Source organism: Chrysemys picta, chromosome 1, assembly GCF_011386835.1.
Source record: "Chrysemys picta bellii isolate R12L10 chromosome 1, ASM1138683v2, whole genome shotgun sequence".
Taxonomy (NCBI): domain Eukaryota; kingdom Metazoa; phylum Chordata; order Testudines; family Emydidae; genus Chrysemys; species Chrysemys picta.
Genome location: NC_088791.1, coordinates 121,536,267 through 121,553,478, shown reverse-complemented (window position 1 = coordinate 121,553,478; position 17,212 = coordinate 121,536,267). Strand labels below are relative to the sequence as shown.

General features: G+C 43.8%; 1 protein-coding gene across 1 annotated transcript in view; it reads right to left on the bottom strand.

Annotated features, from left to right (window-relative positions):
* GYS2 (glycogen synthase 2) overlaps positions 1 to 16,692 on the bottom strand; it is a 77,272-nt gene extending 60,580 nt beyond the window's left edge. Inside the window, exons 1-2 of the mRNA XM_008165767.4 lie at positions 16,204 to 16,692; positions 5,098 to 5,279 (exon numbers count right to left, since the gene is read on the bottom strand). Coding sequence (XP_008163989.1) covers positions 5,098 to 5,279; positions 16,204 to 16,324 — 303 coding nt within the window. The 5' untranslated portion in view covers positions 16,325 to 16,692. The remainder of the gene's footprint in view (positions 1 to 5,097; positions 5,280 to 16,203) is intronic.
* Between the last annotated feature and the right edge of the window lie 520 nt (positions 16,693 to 17,212).

Sequence of the window (17,212 nt, the reverse complement as noted above, 5' to 3'; positions counted from 1 at the left end):
GATGCTCGCGTCTTCAGGAACTCTGGTCTGTTTCAAAAGCTGCAGAAAGGGACTTTCTTCCCAGACCAGAAAATAACCGTTGGTGATGTTGAAATGCCTATAGTTATCCTTGGGGACCCAGCCTACCCCTTAATGCCATGGCTCATGAAGCCATACACAGGCAGCCTGGACAGTAGTCAGGACCTGTTCAACTATAGGCTGAGCAAGTGCAGAATGGTGGTAGAATGTGCATTTGGACGTTTAAAAGCACTCTGGCGCAGTTTACTGACTCGGATAGACCTCAGCGAAACCAATATTCCCATTGTTATTACTGCTTGCTGTGCGCTCCACAATATCTGAGAGTAAGGGGGAGACATTTATGGCGGGGTGGAAGGTTGAGGCAAATTGCCTGACCGCTGATTACACGCAGCCAGACACGAGGGCGGTTAGAAGAGCACAGCAGGGCGCGGTGCGCATCAGAGAAGCTTCGAAAACCAGTTTCATGACTGGCCAGGCTACAGTGTGAAAGTTCTTTTGTTTCTCCTTGATGAACCCCCCACCCCCGGTTCACTCTACTTCCCTGTAAGCTAACCACCCTCCCCTCCCCCCTTCGATCACTGCTTGCAGAGGCAATAAAGTCATTGTTACTTCATATTCATGCATTCTTTATTAATTCATCACACAAATAGGGGGATAACTGCCAAGGTAGCCCGGGAGGGGTGGAGGAGGAGGGAAGCGCCGGGTGGGGTAGGGGAGGAGATAAGGACAAGGACACACTGCACTTTAAAACTTATTGAAGGCCAGCCTTCTGTTGCTTGGGCAATCCTCTGGGGTGGAGTGGCTGGGTGGCCGGAGACCCCCCCACCGCGTTCTTGGGCGTCTGGGTGAGGAGGCAATGGAACTTGAGGAGGAGGGCTGTTGGTTACACAGGGGTTGTAGTGGTGGTCTGTGCTCCTGCTGCCTTTCCTGCAGCTCAACCATACGCTGGAGCATATCAGTTTGATGCTGCAGCAACCGGAGCATCGACTCTTGCCTTCTGTCAGCAAACTGACGCCACCTATCCTCTTCAGCCACTTTCTCTCTTCACCCCGCGATTCAGCCCGCCACCTCTCCTCTCGTTCATATTGTGCTTTTCTGCACTCTGACATTGTCTGCCTCCACGTATTCTGCTGTGCTCTGTCAGCGTGGGAGGACATCTGGAGCTCCGAGAACATGTCATCCCGAGTCTGCTGTTTTCTCCTTCTAATCTTCACTAGCCTCTGCGAAGGAGAAACATTTGCAGGTGGTGGAGGAGAAGGGAGAGGTGGTAGTTAAAAAGACATTTTAGAGAACAATGGGTACACTCTTTCACATTAAATCTTGCTGTTCACATTACACAGCACATGTGCTTTCGTTACAAGGTCGCATTTTTCCTCTTATATTGAGGGCCTGCTGGTTTGGTGTGAGAGATCACTCACGCAGTGCCAGGCAACAGAATTCGGCTTGCAGGCAGCCATGGTAAGCCACAGTCTTTTGGCTTTTTTAACCTTCATAACGTGTGGGAATGGTTTCAAACAGCAGCGCCCTCATTTCCCAAACCAAGTGGCCGTTGGGTTGGCCATTTAAAATGGGTTTGCAATTTAAAAGGAGGGGCTGCGGTTTCCGGGTTAACATGCAGCACAAACCCAGCTAACCCCCCTTCCCTCCCCCCCACCCCCCAATTCTCTGGGATGATCACTAACAGCGGGGAACATTTCTGTTCAGCAGAGCAGGAACGGGCACCTCTGAACGTCCCCTTAATAAAATCACCCTATTTCAACCAGGTGACCGTGAATGATATCACTCTCCTGAGGATAACAAAGAGAGATAAGAAATGGATGTTGTCTGCATGCCAGCAAACACCGGGACCATACGCTGCCATGCTTTGTTATGCAATGATTTCAGACTATGTGCTACTGGCCTGGCGTGGTAAAGTGTCCTACCATGGAGGATGGAATAAGGCAGCCCTCCCCAGAAACCTTTTGCAAAGGCTTTGGGAGTACATCAAGGAGAGCTTTCTGGAGATGTCCCTGGAGGATTTCCGCTGCATCCCCTACACATTAACAGACTTTTCCAGTAGCTGTACTGGCCATGAATGCCAGGGCAAATTAATCATTAAACACGCTTGCTTTTAAACCGTGTGTAATATTTACAAAGGTACACTCACCAGAGGTGCCCTGTGTGCCCTCAGGGTCTGGGAGCATGCCTTGGGCGGATTCGGAGGTTACTGGTTCCAGGTCAAGGGTGAAAAACGTATCCTGGCTATTGGGGAAACCGGTTTCTCCACTTCCTTGCTGTGAGCTATCTTCCTCGTCCCCAAAACCTTCTTCCGTGTTTCATGATTCTCCATTGACGGAGTCAAAGCACAGGGTTGGGGTAGTGGTGGCTTCACCTCCTAGCATGGCATGCTGCTCAGCATAGAAGCGGCATGCCTGTGGCTCTGCCCCGGACCTTCCGTTTGCCTCTCTGGTTTTGTGGTAGGCTTGCCTTAGCTCCTTCATTTTCACACGGCACTGCTTTGTGTCCCTCTTATGGCCTCTGTCCTTCATGCCCTTTGAGACTTTTTCTAATGTTTTGGCAACAGAGTTCAGCACTGATTCGTCTCCCCATATGGCGAGCAGATCCCGTACCTCCCGTTCGGTCCATGCTGGAGCTCTTTTGCGATCCTGGGACTCCATCATGGTTACCTGTACTGATGAGCTCTGCATGTTCACCTGGGCTCTCCACCACGCTGGGCAAACAGGAAATTCAAAAAGACAGGGTCTTTTCCTGTCTACCTGGCCAGTGTATCCAAGTTGAGAGTGCTGTCCAGAGCGGTCACAATGGAGCACTCTGGGATAGCTCCTGGAGGCCAATACCGTCAAATTGCGTCCCTACTATTCCAAATCCGACCCGGAAAGGCCGGTTTCAGCGCTAATCCCCTCATCAGAGCTGGATTAAAGAAATCAATTTAAAGAGCCCTTTAAGTAAAAAAAAAGAGCTTCGTCATGTGGACGGGTCCAGGCTTAAATTGAGGTAACGCTGCTAAATTCGACCTAAAATCGTAGCGTAGACCAGGCCTAAGGCATCTTTATACTGGTATAACTGTGTCCATCTTAGGGGCTGTACCAGTAGAATTGTTTCCGTAAAAATATCACCCCTCTAGCTGAAACAGTTATACCAGTACAAAAATTGTATAGAGCAGGCCTGAAAGCCCGATCCTCATTAACTCTAAGGCCCACATTCGGCAGCACACTCACCTCGCACCACTGTCACTGCACGTGCTCCTAGGGCCCCTCAGATCCAGGAAGCCCCCTCATCTCCCCTGTGGTGGTGCCGGGAGGGGCTACCATCACATGTACGCCTCCTCCCCTGCTGCTGCCCCTCACTGTAGCCTCATTGGGGGTGGGGGATGGAGCTGCCCTTTGCCCACCATGGGGCAGGAGCGGTGACTGCAGGTGGGGGGGCCCCCTGTGCTGGTGGAGGGTCCTGCCAGAATAGGGAAGTCCAAGGCGGAAGGACAGGGTCAGGGTCAGCCTGCCCTGACGCTAGTGGTTGGGGGGCACTAGGACCCTGCGGCGGCAGTTGATGCTGGGAGCCACATGGGACAGCCACCGGCTTGAGGCCTGGACGCTCTGAGGCCAGGGAGAGGTGTGCGGGGGCAGCAAGTGGGGGTCAAGGGACAGTCCCAGCCCCAAACATTGGTGGAACCGAGCCCCCAGGCCCTGAATATTGCTGGAGCCCAGGCACTACGGGCCCATATAACTCGCCGCCCCTGTCTAGAGCATAGAAGTGAATCTGGCCTAAAAGTCTGTAGTTATTGTCCATTCAAAAGAGAGTTTGCTAGATGGCAGAGACATGTCTTTGTAATCAGTAGTAGGTTTATATTTATAAACCTTGGTAAATAATTAGCTTTATGAAAAGTTACACTAAAACCAGAAGCAGCTGCTAAATTAGGAACATCACTCTGTACTACTATCTGAGGATTACCAAATCCCTTACAAATATCAATGTGTTATAGCCTGGTTCCACTCTGAAAAATAGGCTTTGCAAAAAGTGGCATCAAGGGACTCCAAGTCTATTGACTCTTGATGGTTTCCAGGTCAGGATTGCACAGTTTACAAATCAAGAGATTATTTTCCCTCAACTGATAGCCCTGCATATTCCACCTGGAATCTGAGAGGCAAACTTTCTCTCTTGGGCATCAGCACCAGTAATAAAGATTCTATAGGCCACATTAGACCCTCTCCTATCCTTGTGTAATTCCCTTGTTATCAATGGGTTTGCACAGGTGTAACTGTTTGGAATTTAGTAAACAATTCTGCTGCTGATTCACTGGAAGGAAAAGAATCTACACCACCTGTGTGAAGGAAGTGAAGCATTACTGTCTCCATTTTACAGCTGAGGAAACTGAGACACAGAGCTACTACAAGATATGACTGAGATCACGCAGGACATGTTTGTCCAAACTGGGAATGGAACCCAGATCCACCAGGTCCCAGCTTTGTGCACTGATCACAAAAAAACCCTCTTTTTTCGGGAATAACAATGAATGCAACACCTACGATAAGCACCATGCTAAAATGAGGGGACCGCACACTATTTCCAGAGCTAAATTGGCCTTAGAAAGCAGGTTCTTTGTCAGCAGATAACTTTTTTAATACCACTGTGGTTCTGCTATGTCTAGCTTTCAAACCTGCCATAGTGAAACCACAGTATGGTGAAATGCTATTCCCTTTCAGAGTTTATTCAGCAGCAAGAGAAGGCCAAATGCAATAAAAGAGAATTACACAACAGTTCAGTCAACCTAAGGTCAAATTATGTCTACTGAAATCTCACTGTATTTAGGGACTGGCAAAGTAAGTCATTAATCCAATTAAGTAGACTTGCAGATAAATAACTCTTAAAACATATAATTGGATAAACTGGTTCTCTCTCAAAAATAACCTTTAATGAATTGACTTTGCTACTCTAACGCTAAGTTAATGGTTTTGAGCCTTTCCTATTGGGACATTGACCAGGACTACAGCGTCAAGTGGAACGGCAAGAGCATTAACCAAAATTGTAATCTCCTCAGCGTCAGCTTAGTTGCCATAGGGAGCAGTGGCAGATCTCATTTACCTGACACCCCTGGCCTTTCAATGTGTCCACTGCCTTTTTAATTGCTGGGTTCGGAGGCTCGCACACCTCTACCTGAGTCTTCACGTTGTGCTCAAAGTAGGGACCGATCAGAAAATAATTTTCACCCCATTCGTCAGTTGTAATTTTGGCTTTTGTCTGGATCACAGTGTAGATGCCACCAACTGTAAAAGAAAATCAGAAGAGAGTATCATATTGAGATGGGTATAAGGTTCAAAATTCAGATCCAGGGTCAAACCTACCTGGCGGTATGGGTCAGGTCCACCTCCAGTTTAATTACTTTTCGTATTCACAATTCTGGGTGAAATCCTGGCCCTAGTAGTGAAGTAAATGGGGGGTTTGCCATTAACTTCAGTAGGCCCACAATTTCATCCCCTGTATTTAAAAATGGGATGTTCTCATATCCAGACCTCATGTGATAATTAAATGTTAATCCCATAGCACTTTGCCTAAGAGTGGGAGAGTTACCTAAATATCTTGGCTAAATATCAATTGGGTCATTATATGTGACCTCCCCAAAGTTCTTCTATATGGACACAGTATACTTTCCACCCTCAACTGTTATTATCTGTTACACACCAACTGCTTACTATTCTATTCTATCTGTTTTTTTAATGTCATGCCCACTTATGTGGAATCAGTGCATTGTGTTATTCTCATCCTTATATCTGGCTGTCCCCTATCTATAAAGCACACAACAAACATTTTGGATCTGCACATCCCTGGAAAGTTCAGATTGGGGGGATTCAAACACTATGGCTCAGGGCCATTCCTGTATTTTCTATGCCTAATCTAGTGGTTGGCTATAGGGTATATCTAAACTTTTTGCTTTGGCAGTTGTCATTTTTAAAGCTAATTCCTTGTGATGAGGATGCCTGAACATTGAGAATTGGACAGACAAACCCCAATTTATTACACACAAGCCACTAGAAAGCATCAGGCAGTAATGACTTTCAGCTGCTACTGACCTGAGCTGAATTTGAAATAATGTCTTTAAAGAAAAAGGCACTGTATTCCATCACTAACATAAAGAGCCCTTAATGTTTTAATTTCTATAACATCTTCCGCTGATCTCAATGTCTACAACACCTTTCAATGATATGTTACACATTATATACACAAATAACACTAGGGTGACCAGACAGCAACTGTGAAAAATCGGGACGGGGGTGGGGGGTAATAGGCTTCTATATAAGAAAAAGCCTCAAAAATCGGGACTGTCCCTATAAAATCGGGACATCTGGTCACCCTAAATAACACACAATACCACATTAGCAAGTAAATAACAAAGTTAACAGATCATTAGAATGAAAGGACTGAGAGACAGGAGTGCAGATCTTTTATGGGAGGGAATTCCACCATACCATGGACCAAGATGAACAGAAGCATAGTGTTTAGATGCAACAAAAGGAAAGGAAGGAGGAAGAACAGATAAATCAAAGTCTAGGTATAAACTACATGCCAGAGACCCGATTCACTACTGCATCAGTCCACTTTTACACTGGCTTAGCTTCACTGAATTAAATTGAAATAAGTCAACAGTGAATAAAGCCCAAGGGGCATACCCAGGAACCATATTTAACATATACGAGGGCGCTGAAGATCAGAGAGGTTTAACTAATTGCAACAAAATTAACCTAATAGGCACTATACGATTTTAACTGACCCAAATGCAGAAGCCAAATGAGCTACTAGAACTGTATTGTAATGCCCCGACTGTGCCATGAATTATTTGCTAAGGCTATAGATGTTTTATAAGGGCCCAATGCTGTGATTCTTTCTAAATATTAAGGGCCAGATTTTTAAAGGTATTTTACAAATCTGACCCTTCATTTACCAGGAAGCCAATGGGAGCTGAGGTTGCTCAGCACTTTGGAGGATTAGGTCCATGATCAATTAAAATGGATCAGCTGACATCTGCCACAAACCTTTTGCCAAATCTGATTTCCCTTCAGTACTGTTGAATTTAACATTTTTAAATTGTGCCCCTATAGAATGCATGTACAGCTGATGAACATATGAACAGGCCTCTGGGCATGCAAATCAATTAATTGGAAACTTTCAGACTGGAAATAAGCTGTACATTTTTATCAGTGAAGCTAATTAACGACTGCAACAGTTTACCAAGGGTACAGTGTTTCTCTATCACTTGCACATGTTAAATCAGCGTTGGATGTTTTTCTACAAGTTCTGTTCTAGGAATTATTTTGGGGAAGTTCTATGGCCTGTGTTATACTGGAGTTCAGACTAGATGGTCACGGTGGTCTGTTCTAGCCTGGGAATCTATGAATGTATGAAAAAGTATAGATACAATTATCTAGTTTGCATTTATAAGTTTTATGTGCACACTTAAAAGTTAGCCCCTACATTAAAATCCTGTTCTTTAAAAATAGCCCACCTTGTGAGGAGTGCAAACAAAGAAACATCTGAAAGACTGAAGATCCATAGAGTCATAACTAAAACAATAACATGTTATGGTGCTTAACAGCCATAGTGTTTAGGTCTTACAATAAAAACAATGCAGCTAAAATTTCATAAAATAAATATGAACAATTATTAAAATTGATCATAATGCAACAAAAGAAGAGTCTTTGCTCATGTTTAAAAATGTCGGTAGCAAATCTATAGCTCAGATGGTGAAGTTGCAGAAATAAAGATATAGCCAGCCCCAGTTCTTCCCTTACAAGTCATTAGGACCAGAAACCTAAGAAGCTGGCCTGTAGTCAGCAGTCGATATGATGATTGTTTAATTTGGATCAGGATTTAGGCAGATCCTGTGTGGTGGTGACACTGTGCAGCACAGGCTGGGTTCCTCAGTCTGCAAGCTGAGAGAGAGAGTACTGTAGCTGAGTAATTTGTCTAAACACAGGAGTTGCATCTCGAACTATACTGATATAGTTAAAGCAGTACAAATCCCAACTGTAGATTCAGTTATAAAAGTACTTTTGTTGATACCCTTATTCCTGTAAGGGAATGGGAGTAAGTTATACTGATCTAAGGCACCTTTATCTGACCTCTGGTGTCCGTGCCTTGCGTGCTCTAACGATCCCCAGAATCTGTGTTGGCAGGGGCTTTTTGTTCCTGGTAGGTTCAACCATACTGGATTGGTCTGTGGGGGAGGGGCCAGACAAAACAGACACCCTGGTCCTCCAGGTTGGGGTTAGGCACAGGGCTAACAACTCTGTCCAGTAAAAAACAAAATATGTTACAGAAACAGCGATGGCGAAATCGACCATTACTGTGTGAGATGGCCTTCAGGAGTCAATGACCTGTATGACTGCCAGTTGTGAAAGCTGAAAGGAAGCCACGGGCATGAAGACAAAAACCAAACTTGTTTTTTGGAATGAACAGACAATGTATGAAACAGGGAAGCTAGCTCAGGTCACAGCAGAGATGAGACGCTCCAGCTTACACAACCTGGGTATCAGTGAGAGCAGATGGACCAGATCAAGAAGATTAACAGCAGCCTCGGGAGAAACTTTGCTGTATTCTGGATGGGATGATGGACACCATGAGGGTGTTGCCATCCTCTTGCCATCCCCAGAGTAGCAATAAAATGCACACCCAAAGGCAAGCGAAAACGAGGCCGCCCGAAAACAACATTACGAAGAGCTGTGGAAGCTGAGCTGAAAAACCTGGGGCACAGTTGGGGAACCACTGAAAGACTTGTCAGAAACAGACAGGAGTGGAGCAGCTTCATTGCTGCCCTAAATGCCAGAGGTGTAACGGGAACATAATGATGATGAAGGCACCTTTATACCAGTATACCTGGCTCTATTCTAGGAGTTGTACTGGTATAACACTATTTCATTAAAAAGATTGTACGCGTAACCAAAATAGTTACACTAGTGCAAAACCTGGGTGTAGACTAGGTCTCAAGGAGTGACCCAACTGCCATTGACTTTAGTGGTGCAAGACTGGGCCCCGATTATCCAGCAGCCTCAGCAAAGAAGCTGTTTTCTGTTTCCTACACCTGAGTCCTGTTTCTTCTCTGTGGCAAAGGACCCAGTCTCGGGATCAGCATTATACTTTGGGAAGCAACCACTTAAAGGGCTACAGGGAGACATTTTCAAAAGGTAGGAATGGCATTGATGCACCCAATGCACACTGAAAGGTGCTGCCATTTCTATCTTTGAAAGCCTCTCCTTAAACTCAAGAAACACAACAGGAAGCAGCCAGTTAGGGAATGGAGCTGAGGGTGGGTTACATCCTCTTGCTGCCAACTCCAATCACATTTCTGCGGATGCATTCTGCACCAGCTGCAGGTGATGGATCAGCTCCTTACGGAGTCCAGTACAGAGTTTGTTGTAGTAATCCCGACGCAACGTTGCCAAAGTATGCATCACGGTTACCAGGTCAGTGTGCGTCATTCCTAAGATGATAAAACTGGCTTTGATCATGTTAGCACGTGAAAGACTGGGAAGGTGTCGGTGACTAAGATGAACAAGGGGGAAAGAAGAGGGCTGATCACAGTGCACGCCTCATTCTGTGCTATGCTACATCATGTCAGTCTATCTGACAGTAGGGCAAGTACAATTGCAATGCATTGTTTTACTACCTTCATTACAATAAGGATTGAGAACTTTAAAAAAAATAAGGTTTTGATTTTGAAGAACGCAGTAAAATCTGCAGAAAGAACTTGCCATGAAACCTGTGCATTATCTGGCCCCAGACATTTCAGTTGTCCCTCTGTTACCATGTGAACATGTGACTCGTGAGGCACGGATGTCTCTGCATACATGTGTAAGAGAGCTGGGCATGGGCGACGAGTTCTATGGGCCCGTGGTGCCTGGGCATCAGGAATATTCCTGGTGCCCAGGGCACAATGGGCCCGGCTTCAGCACTGGTTTCTCCCTCGGCCCCACCTTTTGCCCCCGGGTGCTCTCCCCCCCGCGTCCCCCGGGCCATTTAAAACAGCCCGGGGCCCCCACTCATCATGGCATGCAGCAGAGCTGAGCGGCTTCCTGCCTGCTCACTCCACGTGGCTGCCAGCCCCTCCCTGCAGCCCCTGTCCTGCCCCAAGCACCCCTGAAGCCAATAGGAAGCTGCGGGGGCAGTGCCTGGGGGTAGCAGCACATGGAGGCACCCCAGCCCGCCCTGCCTAGGAGTCCGAGGTAAACACCGCACCCACCCCAATTCCCTCCCAGAGCCGGCAACCCCCCTTTCCCACACCCCCTCCTGCACCCAAACTCCCTCCCAGAGCCTGCACCCCTTACCCCCTCCTGCACTCCCACCCCCTGTCCCAGCCCAGAGCCTGCACCCAAACTCCCTCCCAGAGCCTTAGGCAGGTGTGGGGTGGAGTATGGGGGGCGGGCTCTGGGCGTTCTGGACACCACCAAAATTTCTACAAACCTGCCGCCCCTGGGCATAGGAAGTTGGTACATGCAATTATATGCACGTGGACATGCTGGACATGCCTCAAAGAAAAAGACAGGAGGGGAAGAGTTGACCAGTGGCTGGAGTAATTTATTATACATGGAAATTCCCGGTTCATACCCTGAAGAGACGTCATACAAAGTTTCTTTCAAAAGGCACTGTTAGCTACTTTGAATTCACTGAAACTACTGTGTAAATAAGCAGTCCATTACTCACTCTATTGACTGCAGAATCTGGTCCAAAGTGAAAATGGTTGGAAAACGTCAGTCTTTAATTAGTTTCAGAATTCCAATAAGCCTGCTGATTCTTTCCTAATATGGAGTTTTAGGGTATCAATTAAAACTCCTTCCCAAACAAATGAAATGTAACAAAACACCCCATGATTTTCTTGAGCAGTTTATACATGCTTCTGGCAGCAACATCTGAAAACCTATTTTCAGATGCCAGCTTTATAAAAACAATGAAATGAAAGATGGGCACAAATTTTGGATCTCAATCTCAAATTCCCCCAAATTCTAAGGTGTTTAGATCTGACAGTTTTGGTCTGGCTCATTATAGAGATAGCAGGTTAACTGCAAATTTTGGATACATGTCTGGTTTTGGATTCTGACATCCACTGAAGCTTAGTGTTATTCAGAACTCGATCTGAACTTTGTGGTTTGGGGCAATCTCTAGTTTAGGAGGCCACATACTTTAGCCCTAAAGTTACTCTCTGTTGACAGCATGTGTAGACTGATGTACAAAGTTCAGATTTATGCTTAGCGTACACTAAAATCAATGTCCCACCATTCCACTGAAAACATTTTGTTATGCAAATTGATATTAGTCTAGCAGTCCTCCCACTGACACTGGCAACTTAGGGGCAAATTCACCAGTTTATTGATGTGATACACCTCTGTGTTTTGATATTAACCTTCACCAAATAATAATGGGGGGTTTGCTGGAACTTACTTTTTTCCTTATTTTACTCTCCCTTCTCTTCCTTTTTTCTGTTCCTTCATTTGTTTTCTTTCCTTCTTTCTAAACTAGTGTATCATCTGTCTGTTTCTATGTGTGCTTCAGAGCAGGTCAAAAAACATGCCAAGAAAAAGATCCAAGAAACAAAAATTAAATGGTTCCCTTCAAAAGTATTCCGTTTTGACCACAAATTTTGAAATTTAATTTCAGTGGGGTAAAAATAAACAACCTCTCACTTTTGTTTTTGCTGTTTTGTTTTGTTTTAATTCCCGCCTTTTCTAAATAGAGTAATAAGAGAAAATAAATAAGTGAAATAAGAAAAGAAAAGAAAAAACCCTCTCTCTCACTTATTTCCCTAACACAGAGAGAGAGAGAGGTTTTTCCCACTAAAACAAAAATTTTGAAATATTTTGTTTAGAATTTTTTTTAAAAGGACGAAAAGGATGAAAACAGATTTTTTTTATCAGAAAGTGTTTATTTAATTGAAAGGGCATTTTTGTCAAACAAATTTTGCTGATTTTTTTTTTTAAACCAGTTTTAGTTTTCATCCTTCCAGTCTAAATTCTCCTTCTCATCTTTCTCCGTGTTGTGCTCTTCCCATTCTATTTTTAAACTCCTAGGACTTACTCAGATACTATAGTGGTGGGGCTCATGCATACCTAAATAAATAGATACATCAATTACATGCACACTATGTACCCACCACTCATTCACTTGAGTCCCTCACGCCAAAAAACTAATACCACCCCCATCCCTGAAGGTGAGAGGGAAGAAAGAGCTACAGAGGAACAGCTGGCAGAAGGGAAGGAGCCAGAGAGAAGGGAAGAAATGGTACACAGGGAAATGGAGGTAGAGACTGAAGCTGGTGTGTGGAATGGGGAAATGAACTCTTCTCCAGGCAACTTTGCTTTTTAAGATTAAAGGAACAATGTTCCAGGAGCACTGTAATGGGCCTGAATACCAAGCTAATGGGTTTATATTTAGGTAGTGATAAGAACTGGTCACCTGCCTAGAGATTGTTGTTTTTTTTGTTTGTTTGTTTTTTGAGCATTGTATCACTTTATATCTTTCTTTGTTTATAAGACGGATCGAATAATACAGACAATATGCAAAGATATGCTAATATAAATATTAATCAAACATCTCTATAAGTATAGTTATCAACTTCATAAAGTGATTAAAAACTTCCTCATCAAAGCAATGGAAACCTCACTAATCCAGGCTAATGACTATGGCAAGTAACAAAATTAGTCTGTAAGAGACAAATTCTCATCCTCCCTGAGCAGCTTGAGCAAATTGACTTTTGCCGAGGACATACAAGGAGGTTTAAAGGGATGGGGCAAGGATGATGAGGAATTGTGCAGCCTCCCCACGGATGCTGCTGCAGTCTTTATTAGTGGCCTATAACATCTATCTATTACACATTTCCACATGTGTACTAGAAGGTGGGTGCACAACTGGTTGGAAAAGATTCCTCAGAGAGTAGTTATGAATGGTTTACAGTCAAGCTGGGAGAGCATATCAAGTGAGGTCCCAGAGGGATCTGTCCTGGGTCTGGTTCTATTCAATAATTTCATAAATAATTTGGATAATGGCTTAGAGAGTAGACTTATAAAGTTTGTGTACAATACCAAGCTGGGAGGGGTTGCAAGATCTTTGGAGGACAGGATTAGAATTAAAATTGGTCATGACAAACTGGAGAAATGGTCTGAAACAAATAAGATGAAACTGAATAAGGATAAATGCAGAGTAGGACACTTAGGAAGGAATGTCCAATTGCACAAATATAAAATGGGAAAATGACTGCCTAGGGAGGAGTACTGCAGAAGAGGATCTGGCCAGGGGTTATTGTTGATCAAAACTAAATATGAGTCAATAATGTGATACTGTTGCAAAATAAGCAATAATTCTGGGTTATATTAACAGGAGTGTTGTAAGCAAGTAATTCTTCCACTCTACTCAGCACTGGTAAGGCCTCAACTGGAGTACTGTGTCCAGTTCCAGGCACCATACTTCGAGAAAGATGTGGACATATTGGCGAAAGTCCAGAGGACAGCAACAACCAACATGAATGATGAAAGGTCTAGACAACAAGACTTATGAGGAAAGATTGAATAAAACTGGGGTTGTTTAGTCTGGAGAAGAGAGAAGTCTGAGGGGGGACATGATAGTCTTCACGTATGTATAGGTTGTTACAAAGAGGAGAGTGATCATTTGTTCTCCTTAACCACAGGATAAGAAGTAATGGGCTTAAAAACAGAAAGGGAGATTTAGGTTAGAGACCTTGGGGAAAACTTGCTAACTGTAAGGGTAGCTAAGCATTGGAACAAATTAGCTAGGGAGGTTGCAGAATCTCCTTCATTTGCAGGTTTTTAAAATCAGTAAACAAACACCTGTCATGGATGGTCTCTAGAAGATAATACTTAGTCCTGCCTCAGTGCAAGGCTTCTGAACTAGGAGACCTATCAAGGTCCCTTCCAGTCCTACATTTCTATGAATCTATTGAGGCTTTAGACAATAGATCCATGTAGTTTGTGGCCACTCTACATAATGCTCTGTCCTTTCCCTAGCTGGCACCAAAACCCTCCCTCCCTGCTACAGAGGAGAGAGCCAACATGGAGCACTGCTTTGCAGCATGTAAGGTGCATGACTTCCATGGCCTGCTCCCCTTGTTTCACTTCCGCAATAGACATGTGCAGTTCTACTGCTTTCCAGGCCAGGAACCTTCTGCAGAAGGGAGTGATTTTCCCCTAAACAAACAAGCATAATAAAAAAGCAAGGAAGCTCATGCATTACAAGTTACATTTTGCTCACTAAGTTGGCTGGGAATCGTTCATTTTAAATTATTCACGATACGACTTCAAAGGACACTAGTATATATTGTGCTTACATTTGGGTGACTAGTTCTTGTTTACATCAGTATTTATGGAAGAGTTTTGATTTGTGCAAATTTGGGCATTAGAATGCTAGAAATGCTCACTCTGCCACCCTACATGTAATATCTTTACTTGTCTGGGAACAAGGGTGTTAAATGGAGAAGATGAAAGACTACTGAATGATTTCAAATAAATACAAGTGAGCTATCTCTCAGCATGAGCAGTAGCAAGGAGAAGAACTATGAAGGGGGAAGGATCAGAAAGACCTACAGCAACAGAGATTTCTCCAGGAACTACTGCTGTTTATAAAAGTGAGGTCACCCTATCAGGAAACAGTATCAAAGCACATGACTTAGATGGCCCAAACACACAGGCAAAATATTCACTACTTGAAGGAGCACAAGCTACAAAGAGTTTGCAAAAAACATTTGCTCAAATATATATTAATATATCAAATATATAATAATTAGAACAAGTACTTCAAACCAGGATGGGTTAAGGGACAATTTGTAAGAAGGCTCTGATGTAAGGTAAAGAATCGTTTGCTATGGCTAATTCAATCAGTTCTAATATTCAGGTTGACAAAGTATAAGGTCATTACTTGGTGAAACTATTAGGACATTCTGTTCAAATTTGTTGAGTTCCAAATAATTTAATTGGACTGGATTAGTAGGGTAAATCTGTGTAGCTTCACTGAGGTCAGCAAAGCTAAATCAATGAGAGTATGGCCCATTATGTGCTTTGTAAATGCACAGAAAGAATTTACACTGTGGATTTAAATTATACATTATATTGAACCCTTTGATTTAGCCAGATTTCTGCTGCCATCTACCTGTCAATTGCTTGCCATGCACACTGGTAAAAATAAGCACTTTACTTGCAAAATACTCCAGGTAGAATGTTAACCCTAAGGCTATCTGTTCCTCTCACTTACATTTGTCCTTTAGGGTTCAGATGTTACAGATTACAATCTATTCCTCAATTTATCTTCTCTTTATTTATCCCCACAGGCAGCAAGATACACAATGTCAATCATTGACTCGTAGTAACTCATTTATGCTGCAACATTACTACCTTTCCCCCTTTGCTGAACTCAAGCTGCTTTGTTGAAGTAGGACAGCTCTATTAGCACTTTAAATCTGAAGTTACTCTGGCAGAGAGGTCATATTAGCTAGAGCAATGTGCAGAGTTCAAATATGATCACATGCACCAACCGTGAAAGCTCTCATGCAATGGCTGCCTTTAGGCCTGCTTGTAAATATTTGGCTAGATTTTTAACTGGTGTGAACTGATGCAGCCCCACTGACTTCTCGGTTCTACTCCTGACTTCAGCAGAGCTATGTCAATTTACACCAGTTGAGAATATGGCTTTCTGCAAGGGAAGGCCGAAGAAAATCACTGCACTTGAATGTACTGTCTTACAAATGCTTATTTTCATGCTTTGCATTCCCAGAGATTTTGCATCAGTTAAAAAAATAAGTCTCACATACATATACATCATAGCAATACAAAGAGAGGAACGGCCATATATCTACGCACACATATGCGCAACACTCACACGCTCACCCATATTTTTGTGATTGGTGCCCAAAAGTCTGTACATGGACAAATACACATACATGGGTTACTCACATGCATTCTGAATAAGCATACACAGATATAGCACATATACAATCACATATGCTTCCATGCTCACACATGTACAGAGTGACACACTTCTTTTGATACAATTTCCTAAGCTCTCCTTCTGAATAAAACATCTAGCTGCATTTATGAAGCATTCATTTCCACAGTTCCCACTTAATAACATTTGCATCCAGTCCCTACACACACACACACCCAAAAACAATCAAATTAACATGTAAAGTGCTGTACAGACCTTTATTGGTAACTTCCCAAGCGACTTCAAAGAGCAATAAATCCTCCACTGGCAGGTCTTCATCCTCCCACTGAGGAAGTCCATTAAGAGAGGTCACAGACAGTGATCTAACCAGAGGCATTTTGCTTCAGCGTTTAGCTCTTACAGTGCAGGCTGCAATCTTTATTAAATTTATAGTTATTTTTGTTTCTCTCTTTGGTTTTGATTGGCAAAATCTGCCTGAGAGCTGGGGTTGGCAGAGCAAATTTACTCCACTAGCTGGGAGCTAATGGGTTTAAACTGTCTGACTACAAGTATTAAACTGGCTCAGTGAAATCCCATGGACTTGCTAGGCAGCTGTTGGCAGAGATAGGAATTCAAAGCTGATCCAAGCAGGTCTTGGCTGTTCTGGGGGCAGGCCTCTTTCTCAGAGGGAGGCAAAGATCAGCATGAGGTTTCTCAGCCACAGCTTTCAATATCCACCAGACTCAGGAATAAGTGAAACTCATCAGCACGTCCCCTAGGGAAGACCTATAAATTTGCCACCTGAGTTGAGCCCTGCCCCTTATGGCTCCCATCAAGACCCACCCCTTCATGTTACACTCACTGATCTCTATCATGCACCTAACCAACATGATATCTAGGCACTTCCATGGATTTGGTTTCAGGGCTTTCAAATTTAAATATTAAATATTTGTCATCACCTCTAACAAAAGTTCCAGGAGATTTAATTAAGTTTACCAAATTCACCTCCTTCTTCTGTTGCTTTGCTAGCCCTAGTTACCCCTAGCCCCACACACAGGCTTCTCTCTGGCTCTGCTAGGGTCCGACCCAATCTCCAATGAGGTTAATGAACTGGCTTTGCATCAGACCCCTAAGCCTGATTCAGTAAAGCACTTAAACACATACTTAACTTTAACGACATGCTTGAGTGTTTTCCTGAATACAGGTGATTTCCTGAATCAGGGCCCTAATTCCTCCACTGGAGTTTCACTCTAGTTTTCTTAGCACTCGTGCGTCTCTTTTTCTG